The 11,303-nt window shown below is 34.4% G+C and overlaps 1 protein-coding gene across 1 annotated transcript; it reads left to right on the top strand.

Moving 5' to 3' along the window:
- The first annotated feature begins 6,572 nt into the window (after nt 1-6,572).
- LOC133873133 (protein RGF1 INDUCIBLE TRANSCRIPTION FACTOR 1-like) lies at nt 6,573-8,737 on the top strand. The gene is made up of 4 exons (XM_062310857.1): nt 6,573-6,900; nt 7,015-7,200; nt 7,292-7,507; nt 7,874-8,737. Exons 1-4 carry the CDS (start codon nt 6,898-6,900, stop codon nt 8,105-8,107), a joined length of 639 nt encoding a protein of 212 aa, XP_062166841.1. The 5' UTR covers nt 6,573-6,897; the 3' UTR covers nt 8,108-8,737.
- The last annotated feature ends 2,566 nt before the right edge of the window (nt 8,738-11,303 follow it).

The raw sequence follows: 11,303 nt of genomic DNA, 5'->3' as shown, positions 1-11,303 counted from the left end.
AAACAGAAAGGAAAAAAAAAAAAAAAAAACTCGTAGATGTGGGTCGCCAACCTTGGCCGTGGGTCATGTGTCATTTAAGTTTTTATTTGTTTTATACTTTTCTTTTTAAATTAAAGGTATCACCAAAATATGAGTGCTGCTTTGAGAAAAAGACAATACTATACTATCTTTAAGGCTGAGACTGACTTCTTTTCTTTTCTTTTTATTATTATTATTATTTGTTTATTTATTGAGATAGACTGACCGACTTTCTTTAGTCTTACAATATAATTGGTCATTGGAATTTTTCCCTTAATTACCTCCGGTGAAAGAGAGAAAAATTCTGCTTAAATACAGGGTGGGGCTGATTTGTTGGGAGGGAAGCACAAACATGCCAGCAGCCTACCCAATTGAGCAACTATTCTAACCTATCTTTATAGGATTGTATTGTTCTAAAATGATAGTGATCAGGTGGAAAAGAAAAAACATACTTTATGAACTGTCTTTGGCTTTTGGCCGAGTTGAATTGAAAATGATTTTGGGCTCTATCAATTAATCTTAATTAATCAATAAGCTTCTTGGACTATCAAATTAATTCACATAAGCTTCCCTAGCCTTCTCTCCCTCTACCCACCTTTTGAACCGTATGTAGCAAAGATTGGGGCAAATTTGCTCTGCAATCTCATCTTTCAGTCTCCATAACAAAGATTAGTATGGATATACAAAAATCAAAGACTAAAGAGCCAAGAGTGCTTATTCTTTTACTATAATGGGCCAAATTTGGATGGCTAATTCGCCAAACCTACCCATTTCTCACCCCAACCGATTTGTTTGGTACCATGCTTCCATTATCTCTGCAGCTGATTTTCTGTGAGTCAAACAATGCCCAAGTATAGAATTCATTCAGCAGCTTAGGGTGTCTTCTAAGTGGGGTCAATTTTCAGCCAATCACACCAAAAATTTGTAGAGCCAATCAATTATTGCACTTATCATTATTCGTACATCATCCACGATACCTTGATAAACTAATAACTCACCTGGTAAATTATGAAATGCAGTGATACCTTGCCACTCCATTAACACTTTCACCTTGTCGCATGTTGGTCGATATACCGAGTATCCAACCGACCAACCCATATTAAGGATGTAGGTCTGGGCCGGGATGGTTAGACCCAAATCACGAGTCCCAATGAGTCGTGAGAGTCAACACACTAGCAGCTTACATAATAAATGGGGACGTGACATAGATAATAGCTCCTCACTGCTCCATTTTAGTTGTTTTATTATTCGATCTCGACAAGAAACCAAGCAACTTCCCTAGCCTACCAATGAGCACACAATCCGGTACGAAACTTGGTAATAATGGTAAGTGAAGTATTGCCATTCACTTGGCCAATTTCGTTAGGAGACATGAATATATTTAACACTACGCCTAGCCAATTAACACCATAATCCTATTTGCAGATGACACTTGGTCTAGGCCGTATGTTGCTCGTAGGCACTCCACATCGGAGGAAGCATGCATCCTATCTAGTTACATGCACATTACTATTCACGCACGTTACGCCCTTTTCTAGTTGCTACACTTTTTGAAAAATTTATCAATTATTCTTGCTTACCTAAGCATCGGAAATATTTCTGTACAGAACTCCGAACAGGTCTTTTACCTTTTTCGTTCTCTATTGCATGCATTCATTCTATAATTGAGGTTGATCATCCGATCAACAGTATCATCATTGATATATGTGTTTTTATCATTCTTGCTTTTCTAGGATCGAGTTACTTCAATTCAAAATTAACCCATGACACTGTCGAGATCCTGACTTCAAACACTGCCAATGTGGCAGCATATGATGCCGGCCCCTAACCCTTGGGCATTAACCTAATTTATGGTTGAACCATAAAGGCAACGTATAATTTTTTATTTATTTTATATATATATTTGCTTTTAAGGAAGATGCAAGGAAAGAGAGCGTGTGTAATAATGATTCACACTCCCATGTTGCCAGCCTTGATTCCTACATAAAGTTATTGGAGTCTTTGATTAATCTGCATGTTGTGGAAGATTAAACAAACAATTGTGCCTCCACGGCTTGCTTATTGACTATGAGCGTGGTCTAGACGCCTGGCCTGCTTGTAAAGATGCAAAAAAGGTAGCAAAACAAAGTGGAAAGAAAAGCCAGAAAACAAAGCATGAAAATAAATAAATAAATAAATAAATCATGCAATCTATTTTAATTAATCGGGAGAATTTCGCTTAAGGTACCGAACTTTCACTTTTTTTTTTTCTTTTTTTTAAAGAAGATATCTGAACTTTAAACCCTCTTAATTTAAGATATTCGTTTTTCGAAAAGTCTCAATTAGGTGTTATCTGTTATGATTTTTCGTTAAATCCTATCAAATCTCTCAAAACACACCTCAATTTGTTTTAAGAAAAAAAAATTGCTAAGATTTAGGCGTTGGTTATAATTTAATGGAATTTACAAAAATACTCATGAATCTTTGAATTTTTTTTTTAATTTTTTTTTTTAAAAAATAAACACAATGGTATTTTAGGAATTTTGATAGGATTTAATGGAAAATCCTAATGGAGGACCCCTAATTGAGACTTTCTGAAAAATGGATATCCCAATTTGAGATTGTTTGAAATTCAGTGTATCTTCTTTCAAAAAGGGTAAAAGTTCTGTACCCTTAACTGAAATTATCCCTAATTAATTTAAGGCCGGGTTAAAGACATGCATATTTGGTACCTGCGGTTTAAAAACTTTATTTTTTGTTATTTCAGTTTCATTTCGCTTCACAGATGGTACTGAATTTTGGAAAAAGACTAATTTGGTATATCTGTCTATTTTTCAGTCCAAATTTTAACGGACTGCCACGTGTCAACCAAAAAGGGTGGACACATGGCACAATATAAAATTAAAAAAAAATTAAAATATTTAAAAATTAATTAAAAAATTAAAATTAATAAAACTTATATATATATATAAACCCAAAAGCTAGAGAGTTTGCTTTTCTTCTCCTTGGGGGTAAAAAGGCTTAATTTGGGGTTTGATTTTCCGGCACAGTTCGCATCCGTTTCACATCATCGATCATCATCAATTCCTACCTTTTCTTTGTTTTCTTCTTTCACGGGAAATATGCTTTTTGTGGAGATGTCTACAAACCCCAAAATTCAAGTCTTTTCTTTCTCATTTGTCTCAAAACTTTCTCCTCATCTTTCACTTTCTTGTTCCACAAATTGATAAAAAAAAAAGTAGGTCATTCTTTAACGGAAATCCCACACCATTCAGCATATCCAATTTAATTAACAGTTTAAGTACCGTAATTATGGCTTAGTTTCAATTGGTACCCCATGACCCACGCACACCCCGGCCACCCTTGTAACTCATGCATATCTAATTTGGATGGAATCTTAATTAGATATGCATGCATTATGTTTAAAAAGTTCTTTTTCTAAACAAATATATATGCTTACTGCTTTTCTACTATCTCTTTAATTATTACATTTTCCCCATAAAGTAACATTCATTTGTAAGATGCTCTCATAAAACTGACACATGCATGTCACACTCAATTGCATTTAACTACCATTTCATTACAAAATAAATATAAAAAATCTATTCGTTAGTCAAAATTGTTAAAAAAACGTAAATGGACGAAAATACCTTAAGGTTAGAAACAAAAATTAGATAAATACCCTTAAAATTTTAAAAATAAAAAAAATAAAATAAATCCTAGGGGTTGAAACACCTATTTGGGGTGGCTATCAAACAAATAGGGGGTGGTTCGGGAACAACCCATTGCTCTTCTTTTTTTCTTTTTCTTTTTTTCTTTTTGTATTTTTATGTAATTATTAATTATGATTTTTTTTTTTAAAAAAAAAATATTTGAGGGTATTTCGTCCTTCAACTAAATTTAAAGTCTAAAAAATGAATATTTCGCCCGATTTAATTAACGAGATTCCCTACCGTATGAGGATTTTGTAACAAAATGATAGTTCGATCAATATAACTGAGTGTGACACGTGTTAGTTCACGAGGCTACTTGTAATTAATAAACGCTAGTTAATTGAGGGAAAAAGTAATTAACCCATAAATTTAATTATTTAGTTGCCGACATGATAAGTGCAACATAGACTTACAAATTGACATGGCACTATCACATCTGCTACAAATAAATTTAATTATTTAGTGATTAATATTGTGAGTTTTGCGTGAATTACCATATCAATTTATAAAAGAATTTATATTAAAAATTGTAGCCCCCTAACAACCCTCATAAAGTATTCTCAAGCATATTGTAGTCCAAGAGAATTATAGGATTTTTGGATAGCTACATAATCAAATAGAAATTGAGCTTCTTTTTTTTTTTTTTTTTTTTTTGTGTCACGTAGAAACTGATATTTACCATTATATTATAATGACGTAATTGTAACATTTTTCTTGACCCTGACATCATGATCGAGGTGAGATGCAATTGGAAATAACAATAATGGCAAACACTAACCAATTGATCAAAATAATTAATTATGCATAATAAATATACTACTGATTAATTAATCTTATTGCTAATTAAACAGCGAAGAAGGGGGCCGGGGAAATAAAAATGCCAACGAAGCAGCTGCATGCCATGCCATTTGTGTATCCTTGAGAAGTGCTCTTTGCCACCATCTAATGTCATGAATTAGTGGAATGGTTTTAAAATTTCATTTTAATAGTTAATATGACATTAATTAGAAGCTACAGAACATCATTACCAATTTAAATTAGGCTTTATATGTTTCTTTGGTAAGATAGATATATTCCATTACATTAAAAGAACATTACACATTATGGGTACCAAAGATTTACAAGTACAACAAAAAGAACAACAACAAATGGCCTTCTACGAACATCCATCCTAACAAGTACATACCAAAGTTTAGATCAAATAAAACTATAGTATATCGATTGTAATTTTTTTTTTTTTTTTTTAAAAAAACACTAACGGTTCAGATTTAATTTATCTCTCTCGATTTTTAATGAAAAACCGACTCTTCCACATTATCGAACCCTTGTCACCTACGCCTCGACCTTTTCCGTCCATTCGCAAACCTAAACCATTTCAAAAACCCTAGAAACCATCAACCACACACTACATGAACTACATATACCAGCTAAAAAATTGTTCCCAAGAAGAAAATTAGTCACAAAGCCATGTTCGCCCTTCCCTTCGGCCAACCCCGATGGATGAACCTGCCCTCATGCGTCCCCAATCTTGACCTTGAATCCCTTCTACTAGTTCGGAGACTTCAAGTTCAAACAAAAGAAAAAAGACTCCGATAGAGAGAAATGAGAAGAAAGACTCATAGTTTGAATCGATTTTCATGAGAGAGAGAGAGAGATGAGGCGGCAAACTCTCAAGACGGAGATGGAAAGAGCTCGCAAGGGGGCTACTATACTTTTTTAACTAATTAATAAATGTTCTACAAGGTGCTGTAAGAGTACTCTATGCTAATGAGCAATTTGTTATTAATTATATTCGGCTTAGCTTATGAAGAGGATTGTGAAGCTTTCTAATTCTAACCCTAAATTCTCTATCTAATTAATAAATGTACTACAAAGGTGCTCCAAGAGTCCATACTAATCAACAATTTATTATTAATTATATTGGGCTCCGCCGATCAAGAGGATTGTGAATCTTTCTAATTATGATTCCAACCCTCATCATTTTCTTAGTCATTTTTCGATGGTCCTTAATATGAATGGTTACTATATATATATCAATGAGATGTTTGGGTGATGTTCATATATACTTCTTTGAAATATAATGCTGGATCCCATTTCACTCTAGGTTGCCGGCGGTATTTGATGAGTGAATAAATGATAGTTTATTAGAATCTATAATATTAATAATTGATAGTTTAATAACTCACACTCTTGTTTAACATAAAAACTAATCCCCTCTGACATGACATGCTGCCTATAATTATGTATAATAAAGAACGTCCATCTCATGACCAAGCAAAATGTCAATAATCCAATGGTAAAAAAGGTTGGAAGAATTGTATGAAAAAGTTTTCATAAATTCTATGGAAGTAATGAATCAATAGCCATATATATATAGCAGGTTGGGGGCTTCAACCCTGTAAATTTTTTGAAATTAATCTTAAAATTTGTATTTTTATAAGGTAAATCTTCAAAAAATAATTATTTTTCCCCCCTTAAAAAAAATATTTGAATAATTTTATATTCCATATCAAAATTTTGGGTTCCGCCGTGACTGCTGTGGATAGGGGTAATCTTTATGCAAAAGGCAAGAGCCATTAGAGGAAGCCTTTGTGAGGAGGCCAGCATCATAAGCTACTTTCCACAATTATGACATCATCCATGTCACTAGTACCTAATCAACATAGGAGAAAGTAATATGTGGGGTCCAATTACGAATGGACAGACTAGATTGCGACACGTGGAAGGCCTACACACGTGGCAAAAGTGATGGCGTGGATGCTTTTTTGAGTGAACAGCTCTTGGAGTTTATGCGTAGCCAAGTGGCCGACCTAGTGCCCATGTAGAGACGCAAGGAAAGATGCAAAGTAGCGTAAGCGCCAAACCCACCCATCTCTGTCTATTAATCCAACAGCTGTGGGGAGACTTGAGCCACCACATTTGGTCTCAGCCGTTGATCGCCTAGGCTTTGCCGCATTTGTTTGCGAGACTCAGAGACTTGTCCCTTAGTATAATCGTTGTTGTGTTGTTGAAGTCTAAGTTTTAGGTCGTTTACCTCTCTCTCTCTCTCTCTCTCTCTCTCTCTCTCAGAGCCTATTTTTCATCTCTGCAAGTTTCTCTGTGATTTCTTTCTCTGTGAAACAATTCCATTGTCAGCAAGCTAGCTCACATTCTCTCAGAAACCCATTGTTGGGAATTTAGCTCTGTAATGGTAATGATGATCTTTTTACTCTCTCTCTCTCTCTCTCTCTTGAGAATTAAGAATTTGTGGCATTTCTCCTCATATATCCCTCATTTCCATTACTGGGTTTAATTTCTTTAACAGGACACAACGTCATTGGTACCTCCGTGGCTAGAGCCATTGCTAACCACTTCGTTTTTCTCCGTCTGCCGGCTTCATGGAGATGCGGCAAGGAGTGAATGCAACATGTTTTGCTTGGACTGTAACGGCGCCGATGCATTTTGCTTTTATTGCCGTTCTTCACGCCACAAGGATCATCAAGTCATTCAAGTAGGCACATTCCCCAGCCTTATTGATTCCTACATTAACTCTTTTCTTTTTTTGATTCCCCATTTTTAATATTTTGCTTTTGTTTTTGCAGATAAGAAGATCTTCCTATCACGATGTGGTGAGAGTTTCAGAGATTCAAAAGGTGTTGGACATAAGCGGAGTCCAGACGTATGTGATAAACAGTGCCAGAGTTTTGTTTCTGAATGAGAGACCTCAGCCAAAAGCTGCGAAAGGGGTTGCCCACATATGCGAAATCTGTGGGAGAAGCCTCTTGGACCCATTTCGTTTCTGTTCACTTGGCTGTAAGGTAAGCCATTTTTCCATTTCTTCGCTCGCCTAGCTAGCTATAGCTCACATTGTTCTCATCGATCATCAACATCATTCACAACTCACCCTATGTCCATTTTACCCATTACCTACATCAATTATGAACCACGTTCACAAACCTATCGCCGTCAACATCATTATCGTCTCTCCTTGGTGATCATTACAAGCTACCACACATACCCATGACTTGCATTCACATATTAACCATAACCATAAGCATCTCCATCACCATCCACCAATTGACATCATTTCAGGATTATAAACTAGTTCTCATTTATGGGTTTTGCTTGGAATCATATTTTATATAACTTTTTGGGTTTTTTTTTTTTTTTTTCAAATGACTTAGCTTGTAGGAATAAAGAGAAATGGGGATGGAAGCTTTAAGTTAGAGGCTAAGAATGAAGAACTATTAATGGAAAGAAGGGAAGGGATTATTCCAAGGAGATCAGTCTCATCAAGAGAGGAAGAAGAATTGCGTGAAGGCGCACAACAAGACATATACCCGTCCACGCCTCCCCCACCTCCTTCTAATGCAAGGAGAAGAAAAGGCATTCCTCATAGGGCTCCCTTTGGATCCTAATGAAGTGCCCTCTCCCCAAATAAAAAAAATAACAAGTACATTTATCAACCCAACTTAATTATCTTGCAGGGATTTAGCTTAGGTGCGCGCCGTAAAAAAAAAAAAAAATTACAAAACTTTTTTGTAATTTTTTTAGGGTTCATATTTAATTTCATGCTAAATTATATTTGAATCGTTAAAAAAATTACAAGAAAATTTCTGTAATTTTTTTTTTTTTTTAACACCACCTAAACTAAACCCATCTTGCACGACCCACCCTTTGGGGTCTTTGTCCGGAGAAAGTATTGGGTAGCCTTCGGTGGGGGTTGTCCAAAAGACAAAAAAAGGTGTGCAAGAAAGTTCTCTCTTTGGGGGATGGGTCCCAAACAACAAATTCTCTCTTGTGAAGAAGCAATAATGCACAATTGTTATTGATAGTTGCAAGGTGTATATGTCATTAAGAAATTGAAAGCAAGTCTTTGTGGAGTCCGTTTTATAGTTTCCCGATGGCCCACAACCCACATGGGCCGTTTACATAAAGAAACAACACCTTTTTATTGTTTAATACTTGTAATATTGGGCAAATCAACTCTTTATGAATGTTTCCAAGATTGGAGAAATCAATGAATTATGTTCATATTTTCCTCCTTCCTTCCTTCTGTCCTTTTCCCTTTTACCTTGAAAAACTATGTGATATATATCAAAGAGAGAGAGAGAGGGAGAGGAATGTGATTCTTATGGAGCGCACCTTTTTTGGTGACTTGTATATAGGCAAGCTAAGCAAGTAGATAGAGAGAAATCAATGGATATATATGATCCATTTAAAAAAGAAAAAGAAAAATCATCAATGGATATGAATTGATATAATGTTGTTTTCCAGGAGATTTAATGAGTATTATTTATAAAAGTTGTTAGAACAATTAATCAAGTTAGCTAATTTAAACTAATACTTTAATGGGGCTTTCAACTCCGTGCGTTTTCCATGAGCTAAAGGGGTAGGTAAATATATACTTAAGGAGCTAATTAAACGGCTAAGCAAATGACAAAGTTTTCTTTTAAATTGCAGTGGAAGAAATTTTTTAATTTAATTTATTAAATTGAGATGTGCTCAAAAATTATTTCAAAATTTTAATAAAGCATGTAAATTTCATATGCATTTGTAAAAATATATGTCGGAACCATATATATTTTGGACACATGTAGCATAATAGATTATTAGATTGGATCAAAAAATATTCTTCCAAGAGTCCAACCCAATTTGAAGGAATAACGAATACAGATAGGTTAAAGTCTGAAAAGGCAAACGTGAAAGAAAATTAAACGTGTTTTCCATATTGTCACCCAATTAGATTAGATCATAAATAAATTCTTCCAAGATTTCAACCCAATTTGAAAGAATAACGAACACAAATAGGTAAAAATCTGAAAAGGCAAACCGTTATAGAAAAGTAAACGTGTCATCCATACTGTTAGCCAATTAGATTGGATCATAAATAAATTCTTCCAAGATTCCAACCTAATTGGTGAATTTGAAGGAATAACGAATGCATATGGGTTAAAATCTAAAAAGGCAAACCGTTACAAAAAAGTAAATGTGTCCTCCATATTGTTAGCCAATTAGATTGGATCATAAATAAATTCTTCCAAGATTCCAACCTAATTTGAAGGAATAACGAACACAAATAGGTTAAAATCTGAAAAGGCAAACTGTTACAAAAAAGTAAACGTGTTCTCCATACTATCAGCCAATTAGATTGGATCATAAATAAATTCTTCCAAGATTCTAATCCAATTTGAAGGAATAACGAACGCAAATGGGTTAAAATTTGAAAAGGTAAAACGTTACAGAAAAGTAAACGTGTCCTTCATACTGTCAGCCAATTAGATTGGATCATAAATAAATTCTTCCAACATTCTAACCCAATTTGAAGGAATGACGAACGCAGATGGGTTAAAATATGAAAAGGCAAACCGTTACATAAAAGTAAACGTATCCTCTATATTGTCAACCAATTAGATTGGATCAAAAATAAATTCTTCTAAGATTCCAACCCAATTTGAAGGAATAACAAACGCAGATAGGTTAAAATCTGAAAAGGCAAGCCGTTATAGAAAAGTAAACGTGTCCTCTATATTGTCAACCAATTAGATTGGATCAGAAATAAATTCTTTCAAGATTCCAATCCAATTTGAAGGAATAACGAACACAGATGGGTTAAAATATGAAAAGGCAAACCGTTACAGAAAAGTAAACGTGTCATCTATATTGTCAGCCAATTAATTAGATTGGATCATAAATAAATTCTTCAAAGATTTGAACCCAATTTGAAGGAATAACGAACACAAGTAGGTTAAAATCTGAAGAGGCAAACCGTTACAGAAAAGTAAATGTGTCTCCTGTGTTTAGGCCAACCAAATTAAATTGGATAAGAAGAAATCCATCCAAAACCCCAACCCAATTTAAATGAATAATGAACATAAATAGGTTAAAATGGGAGAAAAGCAAATCGTAAAAGAAAAGTAAACGTGTCCCCGTATTTAAAGTCAACCAATTTATAAATTTACGTAATTGTCAACGGATCGATTTAATGTATCTACCCAATAAAGCCTTTATATATATATATATATATATTTCTGTACATTGATATGTCCTTTGGGTGTTTGATATATGTAGCTAGACTACCCAAATCAAGCTCATTGGTCAATTTGATCCATCGCTGTGCAGTTTGTGCAAAAATGGTTAGGGAAAAGGCTAAATTTATACCCACTTTCGGGGCTGTGGCTGTGTTCTCTCTTTGTTTCTTGCTCCGAAAGTAGCTGAGTAGCTGTCCCACATGCGAGGTTGATTGCACTCACAAATGCTGCGGAGTTGGGCGTGCCGACTTAGCTAATTTACCTCTCAAGTCAGCCCTACCAAATTTAGGCCTTAGGGTGGTCTTGACTCTTGTAGTTGTGTGCATGTTTGATGTTTTTTCATTCCATATTCTTGTCAATTTTGAAGTTAATTTATTTTTATTTTTTATTTTTTTGGGGTATAGGATAAATTACACTTTACCCCAAACTTACCCACCTCATTTACACTTCTGACTTCTAAATCACGGGGTTATTATAATTTGAACCTCTAAATTATCAAAATGTTCAAAGTCAACTCTTATTAGATTTGGCTATTAATATCATCTCACAAATTTAATAGTTGATTTGTACATCTTTTATACGA

Source organism: Alnus glutinosa, chromosome 7, assembly GCF_958979055.1.
Source record: "Alnus glutinosa chromosome 7, dhAlnGlut1.1, whole genome shotgun sequence".
Lineage (NCBI taxonomy): Eukaryota > Viridiplantae > Streptophyta > Magnoliopsida > Fagales > Betulaceae > Alnus > Alnus glutinosa.
Note: the sequence above shows the minus strand (reverse complement) of the source record. Positions and strands in the feature narration are given on the sequence as shown.